We start from the raw sequence: 25,560 nt of genomic DNA on the forward strand, positions 1-25,560 counted from the left end.
AGCCCCCTGCCCTCCAGCCCACCCCAGCTGGTGATCTGGGCTCCACAGGATGGGCACAAAGAGTCCAGGATGTTTTTTCTTGTTCTCCTTTTGTGACTTTGGCTTCCCAGTTACCCAGTAGTGTCACAGATAACTGTGCTTTTGAAGTCCAGATCCAGAGAGAATTTCAGGGAATTAGCTTTGTTTGAACGAGTGAGAGCACAGTACCTAAGTCTTTAGTAGTTCTACTAATAAATCCTCTGTTGCAAGGGAGTAAGAAGAATAATCATGGATTTATTTCTTAGCCCTTTTGTTGTTAGTGACCATTTTCTCCTTAAAATCATCTCCTCTTGCCTTCCCTTCCCTTATACTGAAGTCACTCTCAAGTTAAAGGCAGAGGCTCTAAGCTGCTGTGTGCAAACACACAGAATTACATTTTCCTCCTTCCCACTCCCTACCCTTTGCTGGCAGCTCTTTGTGAGCTTCTCTTCAGTAACTTTGTCTGATCCTCTCTTTGCAGTTGCTAATTGGACTGGCAGGGATATGAAGTGACTGCAAATAACTTCATTCCCTCGGTGTGTGCACGTTGGAAGGGTCACAGAACAGAAAAGCAGGGCAGAGTCCAGACTGGTGTCTTGTGCCAGCCGGCCTGGCAGCCAAAAAATGGCACTTGCAGGTGCTGGTTGTGGTACTGCAGGCAGGGCTTTGATAACCAGCACTCTGAATGCTGAATGTCTGCTCCTTCCCAGAATGCAGGTGCAGGACTTGCCTGCAGGAGAGGAAATTCCGAAATCTAACTCTGCAGAGTGGGAGAGTGGCTTTCTGAATAAGCTTTGGATGCCTTTTGTTTCCCTTGAAATGATGTGGCATTGTGGAGAGCTGTGCTGTGACTGCCACAAGGATGGGATCTGCAGAATCCGCCTTCTCTGAAAAAGGCAGTGTGGTATAGACCAGGGGAGTAAATCCCAGCTGGCAAAGGCCAATCCTGTTGTATCTGGGAGATGTGTGGGTGGTTTGGGTTGATTTGCATATCTAGCTGCTTCCTTGTTTGTTTGGATTTAGGAGAAGTCTGTGTCCAAGCCCTGAGCTTGTGTATGATATTAAAAAATAGAACCAGGAGTTGCTAACCAACAAAAAGACTTTCCCAAGACAATCATAGCATAATCTTATAATCTCTCATTGTATTTATATGCAAGAGAATCCTCTAGAGCAATGCACACAGGTCATTTGTTTTGACCAGAAAAGGCATTTTGCATATGTGGCAGGAGAACAAATTTGTGCTATGGGAGATAAAGGGGAGGATGAGCTAGAAGAAATTCCAGAGCTGCTTCCTACCTCAGTTCTGTTAGAGTCCCAGTTTTGCTACAAAGAGAAAAGATCCCTGGTCATCTGGAGTTGTTTTTAGGATTTCTAGCCTACTCATTGGTGGTCAGATCCATGCTCAGCCCAGCAGCAGAGCCTTGTCAAAGGTTGGATGTGTTGTTCAGCAAAGGGGAGTATCATTACTGCTGGCTCCATTAGAGATTAGCTGGACAAAGCTCCTGGTAGATAAGGGTAACAAGACAAATAGCCCTGGGTGACAGCATGCTCCAACACCTGGTGGAATCCAGTGCTCTGTCAGCTTTTTTTTGGAGGCTTGCCCAAAAGCCTGTCAAGGCTGCAATAATACTCTTACTCTGTGCTGCAGAGAACTTAATTCACCTACTGATACACAAAAACTGATGCCAGTTTTTGGGCAGACTTAAGCTACTGAGGTCAGTTGTGAGTATGGGGTGGGTTGATGTACTATTAGAAGCACTTTCAGCTCCCTGGTTTTCCTCCTTTTAGAGACCAATCCTGTAATTTGAATGTTGTGAATTCCATCACTGTCTTGTCCTAAAGGAAGCGATGTGGGAGACTGACTGACTGCTTCCCCTTCTGTTCCCACAGATGGTGATGTGGTAAATGTAGCCAAGCTCTTCTCTGCGTAGGAGACATTCTCCCCTGAGGAGCAGTCCCCCTTCTGCTGGACATGCTCACAGAACTGCATAGCCATGGACCTCAAGGAGAAGTGTCAGGTAGGTTTCCTGATAAGGGTCACACCCAACTTAAATGTGAGTCCTTTCAATTGTCTTTCATTATTTTGGGTCAAGACTCCCCATTTGGCATTGTTGTTGTATGGTTTCATATTAATCCGTGGTTAGTATCAAAGCTGAGAGTTCTGTCACCTTCACATCCCTCGGGATGGACGTGCTCGTATCAGCAGGGGAATCCTTTGCAGGCTGGGACTGAGGCACCACAGTGGAACAACACAGGTGAGGTGTGCACTGTCACACCTGCTGTGTTCTTCTCGAGCTCTAGGGTAGGGCTCCATTCCCCTGGACACTCAGCTCAGCTTTATTTGAGGGGCTGAATTCACTGAGAAGATTTTTTAAATAAACTGAGGCAATAAAATCATCTGAGTCCGGTTTTTCTGGTGGTGACTTGGGGTCTCAGCTGGCTCTGGTGAGAGAACATTCTTGGTTTTCCTCTTTGGTGTCCCTTTCCCCACCACACCATGAGCTTTTGTCTGGTGGGTGTCTGTTTTTCTCTTTGCTTCCCTTCCTTGCTGTTTTGTTTATGGTGCTTCCAGCAGCAAGGAGTGTTTTGTTCATTAGTGCAAAGTACCTGTTAGGGAATCACCTAAACTCAGATCAGCTCTAAAAGGTACTACAGCAGTGTCAGTGACTTTAAAAGGTCAGTTTTCCACATCAGCTCTAGCACTTGCCCACTCACTGCTTCTTTGCTGGGTGTCTGTTCTGAGCTGTGCTGGACCAGGAAGGCCTGGGCTCACTCCTGCCTGAACCCCTTGGTGCTGCTGTGCTCAGAGGATGTGTTTGAACTATGTTATTTTTTGTATCCAATTGCTGTATTACTACGGAGGTAACATTCCAGTGAGGATGATTATCTAATTATTCTCCTGTTAGTGACATCATGGGCTGATCTGGTATTGATCATTTAAAGGGGTGACGCAGGGGTGTGCTCTGTGCAGGATCTGAGAGCACCAAAGAGAGCAGGTCACAGCGGGGACACCGTCACTGTAGGTCACTATTTTTAGTTCATCTCTGCCTTTCCCTTCTGACATTCTCCACTGCACAAGGCAGGAAGAGCAGATCAAATTGCTGGGCAGGCAGCAGAGTGGACAGTGTTGTAACAGACCTTTGAAAGGCCTGTTGGAAAGTGTCCTGACAAGGAGATTACAGGGGTAATCATGGTGTTCTCAAATCCTAACCTCCCCTCCTGACTTCCTGAAGTTTTTTCTCCCTCCTTTCTGAATGGGAATTAAAAGGGAAGGCAGGAGATCACCACTCTCTTCTCAATAGGATTTTAAAAAACCCACAGATACATCCACTTGCTTTTACAACTTGTTTTGTTAGCAATCCCATGGCAGGGAGTTGGAGCTAGATGGTCTTTAAGGTCCCTTCCAACCCCAATCATTCTGTGATTCTATGATTCTATATTATTTGGGGTTAAGGAGTTTGCTCCTTTTTTTTTTTTTAATACTGCAGATCCTTGTTTCATCCCCTTTAAGAAAGAATCCATCTTCTTTTCCAAAGTGAAGAACTTGGACACATATATACTGATAAGGGAACAAATTAACCTGCTTTGTAACCTCAGTAGTACATCTGATGTGCTAGGTTTATTTTAAAATGCTAAAAATAAAATGAACCCAAGTGAAAACATCAGTCCCAAATTGAGTAGAAAGCAATTCTTTGCTCTGATATATGTGTGTGATGAAGAGTTAGCACTCCTGGAGCAGGAGACGTGCTTGGAGCACTGCTGCAGCACAGGCATCTGTCACTCAGATGAGAGACTTGTCCTCTGGCCCCAGTCATCTAATAAGTTCCATTGTCAGAGATGGCTGAGATCAGTCTGTCAGGTGTAATGCAGGCTGCCTTCCAGTTTTTGCCAGAAGCCAGACACTGCAGAGAAAGGCAGAGAGTATTTTAGGAGCAGTGCCAAAACCTTCTTAAATTAAATGTGCTGCTATCTTGTTCTTTCTCCTCTTCTCCTGACTTTTTAATTTTCTGTGTGTTTCTGAAGTGAATTTAATCCTTGTGAAAGGTGCCAGAATCTCTGCTCCAAGACCACTCAGCATATATGGACACAGAGAGCAGCAGTGATGGCCACAGGACAGGGAGGATCCTGAGTTTGCATTGTGTTAGATGTAAGCTGTGTTTGCAGCAACACAACTATTAAAAATTATTGACATCATCCATTCCACAGTTACCAATAACAACTGAGCTGTATTATCCTAGTGTAATTGCTGCAGCCTGGATACAGCACTGTGCCTCCTGGCCAGAGCCTGCAAATGTATTCAGGGAGCCTGTGCTGTGCTCCACGTCACTCCAGCTCCAGCACTGTTGGTCCTTGTTCCAGGTTGCTTAACAAGAACTGCAGTCCTACCTTTAGACTGAAAAGTAGCCCAAGTTCTTTGCCTCTTCTCATCCTGCCAGTGACTGTATCTCTGTTTTTATTCCCTGCTTTTCTCTAAAACCTCTTTTTTCCAAGGGCTTTTTCACAAACTGATCCTTTTTCCACAGGTGTCTCTCGTCTGTGCTGCAGTTTTTGTGTGGGTCAGTCCCTGCCTTTATACTCAGCCTTCTATTTCAAATCCCAGTTTTATCTTCAGATCACAAGTTTTCATTTTTTGCTCTTTCATTGTGTTATTTAATGCACAAATGCATATCCAGATGCAATTTCTGATACCAGTTGATGTCAGAAGGAAACTACATAGTGCAAATTCCTGCCCTACACAAAACACTTTAGAACAAGGTCTCTCAGCAGTGGGGTAAATGAGAAGAGGCAATTCCATCCATTTCCATTTGTGTTCATGACCAAAGCTGGAGGTTTTGAGGTGGGAAAAAGTTGTGTTGGGACCTCTTAATTGCAGGCAGCACAAGGGTTGTTCCTGGTATTGCACTGTCACAGGCAAATTGTTTTATTCCCTTTCATCCAAGTCTCCAGCAGGTGCAGAGCCACGGAAAACAATAGGAAGCAATGTCATAAAGGGAGGGTGTTACATGTATGTTGTGTGAGGGTTTGTCCACTCTTACCTCATCTTGTTGTTGTTAATCTCTTCTTTTTTTCTCTCCTTTTTTCTTTGTGTTGAAGAGAGTAGGTGAGTACTTTCTTAGCAGGAAAGGAGGAAGGAAGGAAGGAAAAATTGTGCCATTAGGACGTTTTGTTCCTCTCTGCAGTTTGAAATTGTTGTCTAGGAAACAAAATGCCCTGCAGAAGGATGAAGGTTGTCTTGGCTCTTTCTCCCCCTGCTTTCTCCTGAAGTTACATTAAATAAATACAAAGTGCCTGCTTCCCTTCAGCTTTGGCTCCAAGAGCTTTGTGAGGTTACACACTGATGTGTAACTCAGTGCCAGCACACAGGTGATAACGAGACCCTGCGTGGGGTTTATTGTAAATAAATACTGAGGCCTCTTGATCTCTGCAGTTCTGGTTTTAAACACAGAATATGGGCTGTGCCTATTGAGGCATTTGAATCTCGGGGCTGGACAGGAAGTGAAGAACTTGTCCAGGGAGGGCAGGTGAGTCCTGACACCTGTCCATGGTCTTCAGAGCTGCAGGGTGTGCTGAGCCTGGCAGCCTTTGCAGTGCCTGTCCCGTTTGGTACCAGCCAGCTGATCCTTGGCACACTAGTGATGGGGTGCTTGGCTGGGCCAGTTCTTTACCCCTTTCTGTGTGGAATGAAAGTACTTGTTTTAGTGATTGCTCTGTAGAACCAGGAAGCCCCAGACAGAATTAGGACAGCACTGAAGTGGGAGCTATATAAAACCTCACTTGTAAAGGTGCATCCCTCCAACAATGAGAAGGAAGCATTCCTGTAAAAGATGAGAAGGAGAGAGAAGGCTCATTCCTTCTTCACCTTTTTATCCCATTACCTGCTGTTGTACCCAGCCCTTCCCTGTCTTCACTAATCCTTTGCCTTCTGTCTGCCATGCCCAGGTAAACAGGGAGCCCCAGGCAAGGCTATGAAGAATTTACATGCCCCTTTTAGTTGAGATTATGTGGCTCAGGATGTATGAATACTGGATGCTCAGAGGGGCTTTTGCTGCATTGTCTATCAACAAGAGAAGAGGGAGGGAATCCTTCAGATTGGACTTGTAACTATCTCAACTTGTTTAAACAGCAAATGCTCATATTTTTGAACTGAGCTTGAATCCAGAGCTGTGGAGTCATCTGTGGGGAGTTAGTATTCACTCCGTCTCAATCTAGTCTTTTTCCTTGCCTGCTCAGGTGTTCTCTCCCCTGTGGTATATTTTATAGCACTTTGTCCTACCTAATTTGCCATCTGCTTTTCCACAGACCCCTCTCTGTCAGCATCAGCCCTTACTGTGCATGCATATGCAGCTCTGCGGGCAGGGAACCCGGGGATTCTGACTGCGTCGGCTCCCTCTGTGAATGAACCGTTCTTACAGACATCTGGTGCTATCCTGGGCAAACTTTCTTCTCTCTCTGCTTTCCCCCCCCTCGTTTCTATCCCTCATCCCCCACCCCCATCCACCGCCTCCTTGCTGGATCTGCAGCGTGACTGGAAACAGGCTGAATTAATCAGCACACTGGTGCTTCACTCTGCTGCTTCTGTCTCATTCTCTGCAGCGCTGGGCTCTGCACAGTCTTGCTCTCTCTCCCTCTTTGCTCTCTCATTTTTGGAGAGCAGCAGCAGTGCAAGTTGCTGGGGAAGTGGTGCAGGAATTTAGCCCAGATGCTCTTCAAACAGGCCGATCTCTGGATCCCCAGCCAAGGCAAATGTCGCAAAGTAAGTTCCTCTCCCTTAACATTTAATTTCAAAATGGCTTTCCCTGCCTCCCTCCCCAGCCTGCATCCTGCCTGATGTGATGGTGCATGAAGGGCTTGGAGGTTTTGGGGAAGGAGGTTATGGCAGGACATGAAGCAGTGAGCGATGATTTTAGCTGGGGAATAGCTTGTTGTTGGAGGTGGCGGGGAAAGAAACTGTTTTAAACTGCAGATTTAACCCCAGAACCAACAGGAGGGTCCAGATGGGATTTTAGCTGCGGACTCCTGCTTTGCTGCCCCTCTGCCTCATGACTTAAATTTGCCTGTTTCTTCTCTGGGCTTTGATCTGTAGCTGTTGGACCTCCTTATCCCTGTGAAGCAAGTCTTGCTGTGCACCTTCCAGGCTGTATCATAGTTTTAGTCCCCAAAGTCTTCAGCTGAAGGAGTAGGGATAGAAAGGAAGCTAACGAGGGGATGAAAGATGTGCTGAAGTTGTGTGGATTTCTGAGCACTGCTGGCCTCTGGGAGGGGATTAGCATTCCCTGGAGTAAGCTCTGCACTGGCATAAAGCACTACACTGCATGTTGAAGCCAGGATAAATACAGACCCCTAACTGCTCTCCGAGCTCGGAGGAATAATGCAACTTGCTAAATTACAGTAATTAAAGCTTAATAATTGTGCAGTACAGGTGAACTTCAAAGCACTGCATAAACCCTGCCTCATCCTGCCAGCAGCCTGGTGGGGCAAGTAACCATGGCTGGGGATTTGCTGCTGCAAACAGGACCAAAGGGACAGACCAAGGAGTGTACAGTTCCACACTGGGCTGTTTCCTGGGGAGCAGCTGCCTCTTTCTCTTCTGTGGAGCTGCTGCGGGGGAGAAGCAAAGTGCTGGGCTTTGCATTACCTGTGTAGAAAGGTTGATTGTGCCTGTTGGCATCTTACTCTGTGCTTTATGGAGACCATAAACTGGGAATGTTGTTGTCTGGGTTAGAATGGACTGTTCACAGCGAAGTGCAGGGCTGATTCAGGTGGGTGGTAAGTGTTGCTTTGGCCAGATCTCAGGGATCTGTGCTCCTGCAGCTGTGCCTCTTTGCAGAGTCTGCAGGCCCTGTGAGCCATGAGCTGTGGGGAGCCTCAGAGCATCCACACTGGAGCCCCCACAGTCACCCAGTTACCAGCTGTGGGGGCTCCTTTGTCCTGGGGCAGTGGGAGGTCTGGGCTGCCTTTCATCCTGGGGCTGCAGAGGGAGGAAGGAGGCAGTTGCTGACTATTCCTCTGTCCATTAACTTGGGCACTGCTGTGCTGAAGACTTTGCTTGTTTCATTTGATTTGAGACCACCAACAGCTAAGCTGTGGCTGCCAAGCTCGTGTGAGGTGCATTTAAACCAAGTTTAATAGCTGTGTTCCTTGTGCCTTCTGGTGCCTTTCCCAGCATGTCCAGTTTTAAAGGCAGTGGTCTCCACAGAGCCATGGTCTGCTTGGTGGAGCTGCCTGAATTGTGCAGATATCAACATATATTTCTTTTTTTCCTGTGCTTTCCAGTAGTGTTCAGGTGTGTTGGTCAATATTATAATCTTCACAATGACTGCAGTTGGTGGGGAGTTGGCAGTCCCATTAAAAGGATGAGAAACTAAGGCACAGAGGAGTATCTGATTTTCCCGCTGTGGTGCAGAAACTGGTGGCAGAAGGAATTAGAGAATCCAGCTGTCCTGACAGTCCAGAGTCTTAAAAGTTCATCCTGTGGAGTGGGAATGTGTCAGGGGAGATGCTTCATGTAGCCTGGGTCACTAGAGAAGCACTTTTGCTTGGAATCAGGGATAAGATCTCTTGGGAAAACTAACCAGGAGAGCACCAAGAATGGTAATAAAGGGAAACGGATACATTGGCTTTTCTGGCTACATCTGTGTCACTCTGGAGCAGGGATGTGCCATTTCAGGCAGTCCCAGCATTAACTCAGCAGCTACAGGTGTACAGAGCTGTACCATCCTGATGTGTGGTTTGCTTTAGAACAAGAATAAATCCCTCTCTAACAGTAGCCTGCTGAAAGAAATGCTATCCCAAGAAATTGTGTGCTGTCGTGTATATGGTGTCTGCCATCCTCTCTGATCAGACCAAAAAAAACCCCAATGTGTCATATTGTGCCTTATCCTAAGCAAGAATCTGACTTACAGTACTAAATGCAAATATATTTAGTGGAGTTACTCTTTCTAATGTGTTTTTGAACCTATGAATAATGCTTACATTTCAGGAGGTGTAATCACTGACCTAGATTAGTAGCCTGCAAAGTGTCATTGTTAAATTAAAGACTGCCTTCTTTCCCTGCTAAGGAAGGCAAAACAGCTCTTGGAAAAAGGAAGAACATTCTGCTGCCCAGTTTTCCACCTCCAGCTGTTGAAATCTGAAAAGCAGTTGAGTAGAGGTGTTATAAAAGGGGCCCAGTGGGTGCAGCCTGAAAAGGGGGAAACAGTCTGATAGCTGCCTTGTAGAGGTTTTCCACCACTCTGAATCAGAGGGGTGGATCTGCAGTCTATGAAAATTGAAGCTTCTAGCAAATATTTTGTTTTCTATTCACTTATTTGTTTAAACAGTCTTTGTAAAGGCAGTTACATTCAAGTGTATAACAATCTTGTTGAGAAGCCCTTATTCTGCAAGAGACTGAAATCCACAGAGGATGGAGGATGATTCAACCCACTTTGCTCTGTAGAGCAAAGTATATATTTGTGTTCCAGTGTTATTTTACAAAATGCTTGGTACATTTTATATCAACATTTACTTGTACAACAAATAAATATACTACTGTGGATGTGTAGTGGCTGTAGGAAAATATAAGAGGACTTAATTAGACTAATATTTTGTGTCCATTTTTCACCTTTACACATTCTAACTCTGCTAGTCTGTTCCTCTGGAAGGAAGGTGCAAGACCTCTGTCTTTAATTGGATAGCAAAGACTGTGAGATAGCTGATAAACTTTCAAGGTGATCTTAAATGGTTCTATGTGTAAAAGAACAGGATGTGAATTTTAGGAAGAGAGATGGGTGTTGATGTTGTGTGAGGATGAAGGTGGGCTGTGGGAAGCAGACATCGGCAACAACTTCACTCCTTGTGGGAGGAAAAATCAGAAAGTAACCTCTCTGTTCCTGCCTGTCAACCTGAAAATGCTCCTTCAACCTCTGAGGAAGACAAAGGAAACCTGTTTGCCATGAGCCAGGCAAGGCTACAGGTTTAAACAAGCTCCTGGGTATTTGCCAACTAATTTACCCCTGTCAAACTATGGAGGGTCAACTGAAAGGAGAAGGCAAAGAAAAGTCTACAGACTCTGTGGCTCCCTGTCTCCCACCTCTGAGCTGCTTCTTGTTTCCTTCCTGAAGAGCCAAACCAGCTCCTAAACCTGGGCATTTGCTAGATCTGTCTCAGGTTCCCATTCCCTCATGGTTGCAGGCAAACCAAGCAGTAATTTAACATGTAGGATGTTTACTAAGGGTGAAGAAATTCACACATCTTTTCGTGCTCCCCTCCAGTCCACACCTCAACACATTCATTGCCTCTAGAAAATAAAATCACACGCACAACAAAATATCTCCTGCACTGTTTTCCCTTAACAGCCATCCTGCAGATCACAACCCTTGAGAGCCGTGCTGTCATCCACGAGGCAGAGGCTTGCAATCATCCCGTGTTTACTTGGCTTCAGCAGTGCCTCCCACACTGAGGCTGTGGTGGCCAGGGCAGGGGTCAGCACCAGAGGAGCCCTAAGTGCACTTAGAGGCTCGTGTGCTCTCCGGCCTCCTGAGGCAAAGGAGGAAGCAACTGCTCATTTTCTCCTTAGGACTTTTTGCCTTCAGGCACGGGCAAAAGGAAAGTACAGCCTTTTAAAATGTCTCCTGATACCCATCAGGGGTTTGCTTTCACTGTAACCTGGAATTTACTGTCTGCTTTTTCTTTTTTGTTCTTCAGAGGAAACCCTATGCTGAGGCAGCTGGGTGGGAAGGTGTCTTGCTGTTTTTGTTTTGACCGGAAAATGAGTGGATTTCTCTTTGAATGTAGGTTTCCAAAGCAAAGATGTGAATGTTGAGGTTTTCATTAATGAACTGACACCTCCTGTGAATGGCTTCTTCACCCTGGGGTGCTCACCTCCTGTTTTGTGGCAGGAAGAGCCCTTGCAGCTGATGAAAGGCTGGGAAGATCCCTCTGGGACAGCTTAAGAGTGCCTCGGTTTGCCATATACAAAGGTTTACTTTAGGGCATTTGAAAAATGCCTCATTAGCAGTTGATGACTTAGCAGGGCAGCTCTTGTTTCCAAAACCTAGAGCTGCCCCTTGCCAGGAGCTCAGGGTGGCTCTTCTCGCCTGTCCCTTTCACTTTGGGTCCAGGCTCTTTCCCTGGGTGCAGCAGGTGATCCAAGTCCCCTCCAGTCAGCCCTCACTCACCCTATTGCAGTGTTTGCTTACTGGCTCTGCCTGCTTTGCCAAATACTCCATGTTTTAAGTGTCAGGATGGGTGTTTGACAGTCCCTGCCCTTCCTGCCATTCCTCCTTCCCAGCCCTGACACTCTGTGCTTGTCCTTCCTCACCTGCTACAGCCACCTTCCTTTGAGGCTGCCCTTGCCTTGACTGATACTACAGCAAACCAGTAATTCCTGTGTAAAGTCTGGAGCAGGTGTGCAAGTATTTCAGGAACCTTTTTGATTACCTCTGGATTTGCTGCCTTTCTGTGCTCACTGCCTGCTGTGCTGTGGCAGTTTCTCTTTCCAGGCACTGTGTGACTGTACAAGATGTTGGCATTAAGTGCAGCTTTCCTCTCATTTCTTCTGTAGCTTCTGATGTATCAATTGGAATCTGCTCAGTGTCTAAGCAGACTTTGTTTTTCAGTCAAAATCCCTCATTATTGCTGCCTTTCATTCTGTGTCTTTTATTTGTCTGTCTGCTCTCCCTGTGTTGGAGAGGATGAGAATTTTTGTGGGTGCTTTGCTGTGCTCCACACAGGCAGCAGCCAGATGAGACAGAAACCTGATTGTCCCTTGCTCCGTGTTGCTCTCAGACACTCCTGTTTGCAGCACTCTGTGGTGCAGCAGCAGGTCTGTTGCCAGCTCCAGTGCCTGCCATCTTCTCCTCTGGGAGTCTTTGAGAGACTCCTATGTTTAGTCCTGTGCTGATGTTACCTGGGCTGCTTCCAAGAACAACACAGAACTGCTTCCTCTATTCCTAAAACTGACACAGAGAATGAAAACTACAGCAGGATTATTTTTAGTTCTGTAAAAGTGCAGCTAAAGCAGCATTGCTGGACTCTGCCTGGCCAGAATTTGCTGTTTCAAGATGTCCCTGGTAGGTGAGGAGTGTATGTGTGTGTGTGTGGTAGACAGTATTTTAAAGAGAATTTATCTGCTATTCCTTGAAGCTTGTGTTACAGTTTTGGATTGGGCCATCTATGCAAATAAGTCTGAAGTCCAAGATTAGTTTCCAGTAAATGTTCATCCTGAAACCACACAGTTAAGGAACAGGAAGAAAAGATCAGAGCCAAGCTGCACTTGCAGAGCTGGGTGTGTGCAAGCAGCTCCCAGGAGCAGCAGTGCTGCAGTTTGAGACCACGGTGGGTTTGGCAGGGCTGGGAAGAGGTTCAAGAGCAGGAAGAGCTGCAGCTCCTGCCAGAGCTCTGGGCTGTGTCACACTGGTGGGGACCAGAGGGACAAGCTTCCTGCCTGTTTGTGTTCAGTAGTTGTGTGCTCTGCACACAGCATGACACACCTGAACATTTCTGACACGCAGGACATCCTGTGTGCTGTACATGCTCAAGGTGTTTGTGTTAAACCATGAAATGCACATGAGAACTTTTCCTGACAGTTCCCTGCCCTCTCACAGACACCTGCCTGCTCTTCCCTGTTGATTCACTGTCAGTGACCTGGTGCCCACAGTACCTCACAGCAATCTCTGTGATTTGAAAGAAAGGAAGGTGCTTGTGTTCCTGACTCAAGAAATGCAACCCCCACTTTCTTGTTACCAGCATCTTTTGGCAGTGCTTTCCATATGGCACACTCCTGGGTTGTGTCCTTTGGGAATCCTGCCTGTTTCCTGAGTGAGCAGTGAGGGAGCAGTGCTGTGAACCTTGTGTGCTTCCTGCAAGTCCAAATACCTCCCTTGCATGTCTGTACAGCTCAGCACTCAAAACCTTAGTGCTTTCTCTCGTAAAAGGAGTTGGTGGTGGAGTCACATCTGCTCTGACTGATCCACAGACTAGCACTTAAATCCAGGAGGTTCTGCATCAAAGTGGCCACAGAGACAGGATTCATAAGCAAAACTCCATAGCGAGCAGTTGTGGAAATTGGACCACTCTTGATTAGAATTGCAAATATCCCACTTCTGTGTTGTTTTTACTGTTACCAAAATCCATCCTGTATCATTCAAATTCTGCCATAACTGTCTGTGTTCTGTTGTCTCTACAAGCTGATACCGGTTCGAGCCTGCATAAATTCGGAGCTGAGCAGCCTCCCTTTGTATTGTCCTCAGCCTCTGCTGATTAGATCTTGTTTCACTGAAATGACTTGGTATTGTGCTTTGATAAGGTATTTATCAGCACAGTCAGGACCGGTTTGTTTACCTGATACTATCTAAGTGCTCTAATTCCAGCCAGCAGTCTAAAGTTCACAGGAGGGGAGATGATTTCAGGAAGATGGAGAATCAGGCTGGTGGTGATGAGTGCAGGGCATTCACGGTCGGCCACTCATTCAGCCACCAGGAAAAAAGCCTAAAAAGAATATAGGGAAGCACTAACCAGTTTGTTTTTCTGGCACCTCAGGATGAGATGACCTCAAGTTTGGGCCTTACCACAAAGAAGGCCCTCACGATCCTGAGAGACCAGTTGTCAGCACTGCTGGAGGGGCATCAGAAGGAACGGAAAAAAGTGACTTCATGGAAGGTGAGGGCACCAAGGTTGGGCACTCAGCCTCCCCTTCTCAAAGTAAAGCTGAGGATTAAACAGAAGTTGGCTGTTTTCCATCCCAGAGTGCTGCTACAGAATGTCTGGGTGTAGAACTGCTAAAGTCCTTGGGAACAAAGCAAGAAATCTACCTAAGTGTGTGTTTCTGTCAGCACTTTTCTCCTGGACGCCAGAGCTTTAGCTTCACCTGTAAAGGATTTAAGGACTTCAGGAGCCTCTAAGGGCAGTGTCCATCTCAGGTGGAGATAAAGAGCTGTGAAGCTCAACAGTCTCCCTTGTCCACTGTGTTTGTCTGGTGTGTGTGTTGAATACAAAGTGCTGGTGTTTATGCACAGTACTTAAATGTTAAAAGTGTTCCTGGGTCAGTCAGTGACATGGGCACAGCCTGGCACAGAAGTTTTTTCATTCTTCCAGGCAAGAGTAAAGCAGGAGTGTTTACCCAGACACACCAGCTGAGCATCCATAGGTGCTGTAGGATTCACACAACTGATCAGGGTGTTCTGTGTCATGTTCAGGGGTTTGACAAAGTTGTGTTCACCCTGGAGCATCAGCTGCTGCTTTGTCAGACATCTGGCTGTGTGTTCCATGAATGCTGACTGTCTGCTGCTCTCCTTTTGCAGGAGGTGTGGAGGAGCAGTTTTCTGTACCATGGTAACCGCTGCTCCTGTTTCCACTGGCCTGGTGCATCTCTGATGCTGCTGGCAGTGTTGCTGCTGCTGTGCTGCTATGGGAGCCAGCCACAGGGGAGGTGAGCAAAGCATCCTGTGCTGCTTAACTGAACCAAGGTGGTAGTTTTATATCATCTTGATACTGTGTGTGGTTGATTCTCTCCAGAAATCTAGACATCAACATAATGGTAATCAACAATCAACATCACTGGTAATTCTGTCTCTATCAGGCCCTTTCTCCAAACTTCAGCCAACTTAATTCTACTTCTAATAGACCCAGGGAATGTCCTGTGGAGAGACTGAAATTTTTTTTCTACGGCATTCCTAGATCTTTAAAAATCCTAAGGCGTTATCATAGTTAGGAAGGATTTTAAAACTGGAGAAGTTATTGGCTCATGGGAGAGGTTACTGTGCTGTCACATGCACCATAGCATGCCTTGACCATATTTGTAAAGGATTTTTAATTGAGATGAGTCCTTTCAGACCTCTCTGGTGTCATTTTTCTAAATAAGAAGTGTGACCATGGCTCCCCTGCATTTCATTTTTAGCCATAAGTCTGTGAGATGTAGGAATAAACAGCCAGGCAGATGTGCGTTAATCTCTGTGGGTGTCTGGCAGTGGATCCTGCTCATTTACTCAAACCTCATCTGTTTTCTGCTTTCTTCTGTTTTGCTGTGTGAAGCCAAGGTGCTGAGATAGTCAATGCATTGGCACTCTTCCTCCTGCTCCTCTTGGATCTCCTCATGATCGGGCGTCAGGAGAGGCTGAAGTGCAGAGAGGTGGAGAGGAGACTTCAGACAATCGTTGATAAGATAAACGGTGAGGCCTTGTTCACCTGTCTCAATTGCACCTGTATTTTCCTCCCACTGAATTTTTCTCCAAACCTGATCACACACATTACTAATTAAGCTTGCTAACCTTCCCCTGTGTTGCACAGAAACAGGCTGTGAGAATTGTGTTCCACTCATGCCTGTCCTGTAAAGTAGTTATTTTGAGCTGTCATGTGGCCGTGTGCTTCCAAGCTCTGTGTTACCAGGTGGGTGTCTGTTATGTCTGTGCTTTGGAGTAATTCGAATCCTCAGATTCTCACAAAAATATCTGCCTTGCAGCAGATGATGAGGGAAGAATACGTGGGGTTGTACCACAACATAGAGCAGAAGGAAATAAATTGCTGTGCATGAGCATCGTCTCAACGGGGGCTTTGGCACCTGAGGGGGCAGTTCATTTTTCAGTTGTGGCAGTTTTAAGGACAGCCTTTAGCTTTTGCATTGTATAACTATGTTTTTAAGGCTATAAAATGACTGTTTAGTTGTTAATATTGGGTGGAGAAAGAGGGGAAAAGCCATCAAGGAGAAAGAGAGGGATGATGAAAGATCAGGGGAGTGGGATGAGCTTAGCACTGGGAGAAAGTGCTTAGCACTGAGCTATAGCCACTACAGGATGTAAATGATTGTAAGACTGGTCCCTCCAGAATTGTTACCGCTTAATTCTTTCATGCTTTGTGTTTTCAGATACACTTGGCAAAGAGGTGAAATGGCCAGACTCCATGTACCCTGACCTTCACATGCCTTATGCCCCATCCTGGTCCCTTCACTGGGCCTACAGGGATGGGCATCTTGTCAACCTGCCCGTGAGCCTCTTGGTGGAAGGAGATGTCGTTGCTTTGAGGCCAGGCCAGGAGTCATTTGCTTCTCTGAGAGGGATTAAGGTAACTTGATTGTCTTATTTCCCTGGCCTGTAACAATATATTTCCCAGGATTTTCTTGCTAAAGCTCTAATTCCCAGTATACAGATTATTGGAGTGTTTGATTTCTTCTGACCTTGAAAACAGCTTGAAATTCCAGTTCAGTCAAGGACAGTGCTTTGTTAGCCAGACTGCATCTTCTCCATGAACTCCCAAACCCAACAGACAGGAGACACTAATGTGATACAAAAGCACCATATTTCCATCTCTGCCAGGTCAAGGGGAAATTGTAATGTGCTGCTAAATATAAGTGGAGTGAATCTATCCAGTAGGATAATATGACATACAAACCCCGTAGTTATCCTGCTTTTTATGTGGAGAATTTAAAGTTTGTCTGCTTTGACCTTCTCCTTACTACTGATTTATTATAAAAGAAGGTAATATAAAGTTCCTGGTGTAGTAGTAAATTAACAAATTGGTTACAATATCTATAGAAAGATTTTGCTGCTTGAAGAAGGTTGGAAAAAGTTTAAAGCTTGAGATTTACCCTTTTTGATTTTTATTGTAACTTTCACTCCAAATGCCAGTTTTCATGAAATAACCAGATGTGCTTGAACACAAGCCTTTGGGCTCTCTGACTTTTTCTCCTAGGATGATGAGCACATAGTTCTGGAGCCAGGAGATCTGTTTCCACCTTTCTCACCCCCACCCTCCCCAAGGGGAGAAGTGAAGAAGGGGCCTCAGAACCCTCAGCTGTATCGTCTCTTCCGTGTCTTGAAGACCCCAATAATTGATAACATCAGGTGGGTTTTGACAGTCATCCCTCACAGGGGGTGAGCACAGCGTTCTGATCAGGAGGTTTATGTCCAAGGGAAGTGCAGGCTTAGGGTCTTGGTTGCTGAAATCTCAAGCTGGTTTCCATTTCTTAGGTGGTGTCTGGAAATGGCTTTGTCACGGCCTGTGACAGCCCTGGACAACGAGAGATTCACTGTGCAGTCAGTGATGCTGAAGTACGCTGTCCCCATTGTGCTGGTAGGTCTCATTTCAAGCCCTTGTCCTTGAAAATAGCCATGTTTTGTCAATAAAGGTGAAGAATTTGCAGCCATCAACAGGAAGCTGTGGCCAGGCCCTAACTCATGCAGCTGACTCTGTGTGTACCTTGGGCAGTTCAGAGAAGCAAAGATGCTGAGCCTTGTAACCATGAGAGAGGAGACAGGAACTGCAGCAGCAGATCAGATGTATCTTCCAAACTTTCCCAGGGCTGAGCATGTTACAAGGCACTGAAAACTCCTTCCTTGCAAGTACTAGTAGTTAGCTGACAGTGTCATCTCTGAATTGCAGGCTGGATTCCTGATCACCAACGCCGTGCGCTTCATTTTCAAAGCTCCTGGAATTGCTTCTTGGCAGTACACTCTTCTTCAGCTACAGGTAAAGGAGAGCTCTGAGCTCTACTACACCTCCCCAGAGCACCACTGAGACTGATTCCGTCTCTCAGCCACTTGCTTCATCTTCTGGCAGCATCCTGTGCATGCTGGATCCAGCTCTTCCCTGGCCATTCCTCCTAGACTGCCCTTTACATTTTTTGCTATCTCATTTGCCATATATGTATAGATATATATGTGTATGTATATATGTATTACATATGGTATCCTTTGCCTTTAAACTTATTAGAGTTTATGCCAAATTCAGCAGGAAAAGCAGGATTTATTCATGGCCTCCTTCATTACATCTCTGTGAGGTGCGCTTTTCCCTGTGTGGCACTTCTTCTGGTCTCCTTCCTTCCTGCCCTGGCTAATTTTTTACCTGTCCTCTCACTGTGGTGGAAAAGATGTCATGTGAGAGGTCTGACTTCTAGTTGTCTCTGGGTTTGTTGGTGATTACAGGTTGGGTTTTTTCAGGTGAATGGTGTCTTACCCATCCTTCCGTTGCTCTTTCCCGTCCTGTGGATTCTTGCTACAGCCTTTGGAGAAGCCAGAGTCTTGGCCCAGATGAGCAAGGCCTCATCCAACTCACTGGTAGGTATCTCTCCACACCAAACTGTTGCAGAGACAAGGACAGGAGATGAAAAGGCTCTATAAAGTGAGCACAATGAATTCAGAAGATGTTTCCACATGACTGTAAAACCTTGTTGGATCTTTGGTTGTACCAGCTGTGCCCTCTCCCTGGAGTACAATATTACTTCTTCTTGAACAGATGCTTTTATTTTTTCAACCTCTCCACAGATATCCCAAGGTGATAGGAAGCTCTGGAGATTCCATGAAACTCTTCAAGGCTTGTGCTTTCTATGAGATAAATAGAATTTGTCAGAGGGGTCAGCGTGGAGCTAAATAAGTGGTGGCTGTAACTTGGGAATTTTTAGCCAGTGGGAAGGAATGGCATACATGAGATCCTCTGTAATCCCCTGTTTTAATATGTGGGCTGAACAGCCCTTTCCTGAGACTCTGGGGTTTCACTTGCAGGTGTGGCATTTGCAGTAGGTCAGGGAGTGAGAGAAGTTTCTGGTGTTTGTGCTGATTTGGGGAGTGGAGTTTGCTGGTCTGATGGACTGTGATGCCTGTTGGGCATCTCTTGTTCTGTCCTGGTGGCAATGTTGGTGAGGTGCACTGAGCTATGTTTGTCTTCTGTGCTGATTTCTGTTACTTGGGCATAGTTTCTCTTTCCTTCTTGTCCTCCCTTGGTCTCTGTGGCCCTGGGTGTGTGTTTTCTGTTCTTTACCCTCCAGTTGTACATGACGAAGCTTCCTGTGTCCTGGGAGGGAGGACACATCCCTCAGTGCCATTTCCACCTTTACCTTTTCTTCTCCACTTCTCCACTTTACCTTTTCTAACCACTCTCAGCATCACTTGGTTTCTGTCTTTGGAACCTTCCTTTTTCCCTTCACACCTTGTTATTTGGGAAAAGCCAGAGCTCCTTGGCTTCCTTACTTCATCTCAACATACCTATTTGCCCTGTCACTCATATTTGCACCTTCCTTGTGTTTTTTCCTGTCTTCTCCTTTTTCTTGTCCAGGCAACTGTCTCTGTCCAGCCAGCTCTTTCTGTGACATCTCAAACATGATCCTCCATCCTGGCTGCTGCAGAACAGCTGTTGGGATGTGCCTTGGTCATTCACCCCCTGACTAAGGCAGTCTTGGCCTCTCTATTTCCCTCCTTCCTTCTCTCTTCTCTGTTCAAAATGTAGCAGGTAAGACTCTTTCCCTCTCCAAACACCTGGCCTGTGTGGCACTCTTCTCCCCTTCCTATCATGTTCAAGCTGTTTGATTCCCAATTTTTCCAGGCCATAGGTGACCCTTGACTGTTTGCAGGACACAAACCAGTGCCCCCCCAAACAAGCCCCTGCCTCAAGTGGCATTACTGCAGTTGAACCACAGAAACATTTCTTTTAGAAAGGAATTTGCTGCTGGTTTGAAAACATTTGTACTGCCTTTGATATGTTGTTTCAGTCATTACTTACCTTCACTGCTAAAAAGGACGTTCTATTTTAGTGGGAATTTTTGCAGTATCTGATTTTCAGCCCTTGGAACATTTACATCTTTTGTCTCCTAGATTTACGAGCGTGTCAATCAAAATTCTGGTCCATTGTAACTGCTCACATTCCCTTTTACCATCTCTGGTTAAGTAAACAGTTTAAGCACCTTGGGGCACTGTAAGCATATTTTCCAAACCTTTAATCTTTCTCTTGGCTTTCCTCTTAGCTTTCTCCAGTGTTTCAGGATCACTGTAGAATTATGAGTCTCAAAACCCACAAAATATTCCAGTTACACTTGTGCTTGTGCTAAATTTCAGAATAATTTGGACTTTCTATTGTATATTCCCTTGTTTGTGCAACAAAGGATCATATTAGATTCTTTAGCCATTGCTTTAAAGGGCCAGGCTTTGTTCAGCTGCAGTTCCTGCTTTCTAAGAGTCCTCATCCTGTAAGTCCAACCTTCATTTTTGCACCTAAATATGCAGCCTTAGTTTTGTGCCTGTTGGGATTCATGTTTTTGCTTATTACCCAAGCAGTCCATATTGTTCTGTAACAGTGATCTGTTCTCCTTATGCTGCACCCTGACCCAAACTTTATTATATAGTTTACAGTCTCCGTCAGTATTTTTTCTTTTTAGTTTTTTTTCAGGCTATTAACAAAATACCCAAGTTTGTCCCTGCTTGAGTTAGTAACACATACTAATGCAAATAATTTTTCTGTTCCATTTAGGGATAATCTGTTTCTAATATATCTAATAAGGGCCCTATTTTCCTGGTATTTTTGTTAGAAAACCAGTAAAGTATTTATCATCAAGTCAAAGTACCAGGTGGTTTATGTCAAAAGCATTACTTTTATCAGTCAAATTTATAATTTTATCAAAAAAAGATATCACAATAGTCTGATGAGATTTGCTGCTCATATACTTGTGATGTTTGGCACTGATTGTATTATTCCACTTCTTTTCTTTTAATTAAGTCTCATATTAGCTGCTCTGTTATTCTGTCTGAAATCAAAGTCTGTCTGGGGTCCTGTGGTAATTTGGATGGTTCTCCTTCCCTTTTTGGGCATTGGCACCACTTCCATTGAACTGGGACTCAATCCATAGTTCCAGCCTTGTGCAAAATCAGCAGTAACAGTCATTGTCCAGACCTGCTAATTTAAACATATTTACTTTCAGTAGCTAGTGTTGGAATGGAAAATATTTCATAGTTATCATATGGTATGATTGTATCACTGAATAGGGAATAGCAATATTTATTTAACACGTCTGCCTCGCCTGCAATATCGTTTGCAATTTCACTGTCCTTAGCAAGCAGTGGACTGGTTTTAATTTACTAATGGTATACTTTTCCCTAGTTTTTATGTTAATTTTTATTTCTATTTTCACTTCCACTCACAACTGGATTCTTATTTTTACTATGGGATTGTTGCTTTTTAAAATTGTGACAAAATGTTCTTAAACAGTTCCTAATTATCCTTCATAGTTCTCAGTTTAAGTTATTTCTGACTAATTTCTCTTGGCTTTTTTCAGCTTTGTTAAATTGATCCTTTTTAAAGTGTCAGATATATGCATTATTATTTGGGCTGCTGTTTTATTTACATACAAGTGTAATTGCCATATCCACTTTTGATTATGAGTAGACCTAAACTTTTTCAAAATTATGTCTTCTGTGGAATTCCTTTGTGCTGGATGCACAAATCCTGAGTTAGTGAATGGCTCACTGTAATTCCAAGAGCCCCTTGGTAGTGCCCTGCTATAATTTCTCTTCACTTTCTGTCCACATCCCATTCATGTCACCTCATTCCTCTGTGTCCATCGTGTTCCAGGCTCCTGCTTTTCCAACCCCTTTTCCAGCTCCCTTCCTGTAACTGACCCATATAACTTAAAACCAGATCAGTCATTCCTGGCTCTTTCTGTCTAAAAATAACCATCCAGAAAAGAGCCTCCTCTGGGTCTAATTGCTGTTATTTTCTCTGTAGACATTTAGGTAATGACTGTGTGTTCCTCTGTGATGTACAGCACCAAGCACTTGGCCTGTGCTTCACAAGTAGATGAAGACAGAGTCCATTAAAGATTTAATTGCTTTGATGAGTTATTGGTCTGCCTTGGTACAGCGATTCCCACAGAGCAGGACTCCTGATTTCTCCTCTCTGAAGGCACATACTGAGGGATGGATGTTCCTCATGACACATTTCTGAGCACAATTATAGTAACTGGTCTCTTCTCTTGCTGCAGCTTGCTAAGTTTTCAGAGGACACTCTCAGCAGCTACACAGAGATGGTATCTTCTCAGGTACTATTATTATGAATTGTTTTCTTCCATCTTCACTGCGGAACTTCACTGGTATCCTTTCCCTTCCTCTCTGATCTCCTGCTCGTTCCTAGACCCTTTTGACTCGTGTCACTTGTCCATTGTCACTCATTTGTTGCTTTAATTTGCAATGCATGCAGGTTGCATGTCTTTCCCCTGCACCTTCCCATGTAAATGCTGCTCTGCTGACCAGAGATTGAGGTGACTTCAACACCGAGTCCAGTTGTGCTTCTCTGAATATTGCAAATGGTTTGAAATCAACGCTTTCTGTCCTGAAGACAGTGCCTCTTTCAAGTCCTGTTCCAGGAATAAAATAAACTTTTTATGGTGTGTGTCAGAAAGAAGGGAAGTATTTTGCTTATACTAGAAAAACCTCCTTTTTCAAGACAAAACTAAAAACCAGAGGGGATGGTGGTCAGCAAGACCAAACATACAGAGGGGACCATGGGATGTTCAGGCTTTTTAAAAGTCTGATCCTGTTTCATAGGCTCCTTAAGCTTTAAGCATGTTATTAGTGCTTCCAAAGCTGGGGCAATTAAACATATAGAAGACCTTTTTTCTGGTGAAGGAACTGCTGTGGCCACCCATCATCCAGATTAAACAGGTGGGTAGATGAAAGACACTTCTCTGTCTAATCTGGAGTTAAGATTCCCCTTTCTATAAGGAGGCAGATGGACTCCAGCAGTGATTAAGAATCCCTAGATATTATAAGAATCAATTTGTATCTCCTTGCTCCCAGTCACTCAGAGGAATGTACATAGGTGCAGTCACATGTGCTTCCTTTGATGAATATTTTGTTGTCTTTCTGTGCCAGTTCATCATTTAGCTGAGATGTTTCTCAGGTGGTAAATGGCAGTGATTTGAGTTGACCTCATGGATAAGATTTGCTTCTTTTGTACCTGTGTAACATTTTTGCTCAGAAGAAACTGGTTTAAATAAGAGTTTTGTTTTTTTTCTTCCTGGTGATAGCTCATGATTGTTTTGCATTTGAGCTGACTGCTGTACTAACCCTTAGGATCCAAGGAACGTGATCTAAGGAGCTTTGGTGATGCAAAGCCCAAGGCCTCAAACTCTTATAATCCAAAGGGATGAGTTACTTTAGGAAAAGATACTGGGAGGTAGCAACTGATTCACTTGAAATGAACTCACTTCAGAATTCCATTCTGGGTTTTTGGGTAGGCAGAGGTAGTTTCAGTGAGTTCTCAATTCAACAATCGAACTGTCTGTTGGTGCTCTGTGGAAGGGGGAAGGAATGCTTTTCCCTTGGGAACATCAGCACTGTATCAGGTAACAGGTTCCCACAGAGACTGATGTTTATCTTGCAGTGTATCACTGTGTTGAAACTGAAAGCAGGTAATGTCATACTCCCTTTTTTCCTTCTCTCCCTTCATCTTTCACGGAATGAGTCTTTAATTGGCTGATGTCCTCTGCTTCCCTCGTCAGGAAATGATACGCTGTATCTGGAGTCACTTCCTCTGTGTTTTAAAAGGCAAATCCCCAACTCTGAGCTTCACTTCCAGCTTGCTCCACAGTCTGGGATCTGTCACTGTGAGTATTGCTGGGTTGTCAGAAAGAGGAGCTCCATGTGGATGCTTCATTTTCACTGTTCATGTCGTCCTTCCCTGAGCACAGACTGTTAGCAGTCAGCTCACTGTGCTGGAATTAGAAACCCTTCAGGCACCTGTCTGTGTAGAAGAGTTTATAACTGTCTTATCATGTCCAAGCAGCACATTTACAGGCTAAAACAATGGTTAGAGATACTCTGTGACATCTGTCAGGTTCTGTGTTTTCCAGCTCTGGTTCTGGTCCCTTTACCTTCTTGACCCCTGTTCAAGAACCAGCTGGTTTGGGTCCTGGTAAGGTACTAGCTGGTGAAACAGGTTGAGTAGTTGCTTCCTTCCCTTGGTCTTCATGCCTAGTTTTGTAATATCCTGAGATAAAATTGGTGTTAAACTACCCATCAATCCTGTTAGAGCAAGGAATTCTTGGATTTCTTGGAGTCTTATTAGGTGCAGTTTCTTAAGACAGAAGGTTGGGAAGAAGAGACTTGTCTGTCCTCCCATCTGTTTATTAAACTCAGGATATTAACAGCTATGCCTGAACACTGAGACACATTTTCACTGAGATTTTGCTTTTTTGGGGGTGTCGTGGGATGTTCCAGGTGCTCTGCTGTGTAGACAAGCAGGGGATTCTTTCGTGGCCAAACCCCAGCCCGGAGACTGTTCTGTTCTTCAGTGGGAAGGTGGAACCACCTCATGATAGCCATGAAGATCTGACTGATGAGCTCTCTACACGGTCCTTCTGCCATCCTGAGATGGAAGATGAGGTGAATGTGCCATAATTCTTTGCCTAAAATATGAAGAAGCAGCAAGGACGAGATCCTCTTGTACAGGAGTCCTGAAGCAGCAGGTGAATCAGCAGTGGCTGGGATTCAGCTGCTGAATCACTATTTGTTTTGTTGGTCTCTTGCAGCCCCATGAAAGAGATGCTTTGCTCTCTGGGCCCTTGGCAGACACAGTCCACATGACCAATGAACAAGAGAGGAACAACTGGTCTAGTGATCCTCCAAAGCCTCCCGATGGCCTTGCCCACCGAAAGCCAAACAGCAGAAGCAAACATCCCTCTGGATCCAATGTGAGCTTTAGCAAGGACACGGAGGGCGGAGAGGAGGAACACACTCAGGTAAGACATACTGGAGGGGCACACAAGTAGGCTTTTGTGGAGCTGTCATTCATTCATTCATGGCTGGGCTTCGCGAACGAAGATTTGGGAAGGCTCTATCCACATTTGTTGCAGGAGCGCTGGTGGCTTATAAGGCCAATACGTGACAGACATATCTGTGGAGCTGTAAGACAGACTCAAACCCATGGAGTTTCCACTTCTGGGGAATTTACCTGGGAATTCCTTGCAGGATTCTGGGCTCAAGCTGTATTCTCTGTAACCAACTGGAATTTCCCTGTCTGTTGGACCAGGTTGTTGGGGACAGCGAGGTGTTGGCTTGTGAGGCCGAGGACTTTGTGTGTGACTACCACCTGGAGATGCTGAGCCTGTCCCAAGACCAGCAGAACCCCTCCTGCATCCAGTTTGATGACTCCAACTGGCACATGCACCTGAATTCCCTGAAGCCCCTGGGCCTGAACGTGCTGCTCAACCTGTGCAACGCCAGCGTGACAGAGCGGCTGTGCCGCTTCTCCGACCACCTCTGCAACATCGCCCTCCAGGAAACACACAACGCTGTGCTGCCTGTCCACGTGCCCTGGGGCCTCTGTGAGCTTGCCAGGCTAATAGGTGAGGAGAAATTGGATGAGCAGACGCAGAGAAATCAGAGCTGTCAATAGACACTTAATCCTTAGAGAGCACAAGAATATTTCCCCGGTCCTGGCTGCTGAGAAGGTGGAAATACAGAGCTGACTCTGCTGTTGTTCAGTTGCCAAAAGAGTCTATTAAAGAGATTGCTTTTGGCAAGTTCTGACATTGTCAACACTATCAAAGGAATGAATGTCATCAAGGATATTGCCAGCCAGCCCTGGCTAGGCTTGGTATCCTTCTGGCCTGAGTCTGCCAATCTCATCAGGAGACAAAGAATACCTGCTAATGAACAGCTATCTGCCCTGTCTTTACTGTAAGGTCTTACAGGGAGTTTGGGGATAAATGATGTGAGGTACCTCAGCTCATTTTATAGATTGGAAAACTAAGGCACAGGAGAGATAAGAGGTTAGAAGTAACACTAGGATTAAAATCTGAAAACTTGA

The 25,560-nt window shown here is 45.2% G+C and overlaps 1 protein-coding gene and 1 long non-coding RNA gene across 7 annotated transcripts in view; one reads left to right on the forward strand and one right to left on the reverse strand.

Annotated features, from left to right (window-relative positions):
- Positions 1–25,560, forward strand: part of TMEM94 (transmembrane protein 94) — a 50,275-nt gene that overhangs the window by 6,273 nt on the left and 18,442 nt on the right. For 2 of the 5 annotated variants that reach the window (XM_051797906.1, XM_051797907.1), the window contains exons 2-15: positions 1,909–2,036; positions 13,537–13,656; positions 14,298–14,425; positions 15,028–15,164; positions 15,857–16,053; positions 16,681–16,832; positions 16,959–17,061; positions 17,371–17,457; positions 17,928–18,044; positions 21,734–21,790; positions 23,252–23,356; positions 23,970–24,134; positions 24,281–24,490; positions 24,781–25,096. In XM_051797906.1, coding sequence (XP_051653866.1) covers positions 2,013–2,036; positions 13,537–13,656; positions 14,298–14,425; positions 15,028–15,164; positions 15,857–16,053; positions 16,681–16,832; positions 16,959–17,061; positions 17,371–17,457; positions 17,928–18,044; positions 21,734–21,790; positions 23,252–23,356; positions 23,970–24,134; positions 24,281–24,490; positions 24,781–25,096 — 1,918 coding nt within the window. In that variant the 5' untranslated portion in view covers positions 1,909–2,012. Of the gene's footprint in view, positions 1–1,908; positions 2,037–6,312; positions 6,773–13,536; positions 13,657–14,297; positions 14,426–15,027; positions 15,165–15,856; positions 16,054–16,680; positions 16,833–16,958; positions 17,062–17,370; positions 17,458–17,927; positions 18,045–21,733; positions 21,791–23,251; positions 23,357–23,969; positions 24,135–24,280; positions 24,491–24,780; positions 25,097–25,560 lie in introns of those variants that run through there. The other 3 variants (XM_051797905.1, XM_051797908.1, XM_051797904.1) reach the window with 3 other exon arrangements.
- Positions 1–25,560, reverse strand: part of LOC127475795 (uncharacterized) — a 43,886-nt gene that overhangs the window by 5,917 nt on the left and 12,409 nt on the right. The window contains exon 4 of one of the 2 annotated variants that reach the window (XR_007906340.1): positions 3,685–3,920. The exons of the other annotated variant lie outside the window; for it this stretch is intronic. This is a non-coding gene — a long non-coding RNA (uncharacterized LOC127475795). Of the gene's footprint in view, positions 1–3,684; positions 3,921–25,560 lie in introns of those variants that run through there. 2 annotated transcript variants of the gene reach the window in all.

Source organism: Manacus candei, unplaced genomic scaffold (assembly GCF_025592945.1).
Source record: "Manacus candei isolate 608988 ecotype Guabito, Panama unplaced genomic scaffold, ASM2559294v1 h1tg000047l, whole genome shotgun sequence".
NCBI lineage: Eukaryota > Metazoa > Chordata > Aves > Passeriformes > Pipridae > Manacus > Manacus candei.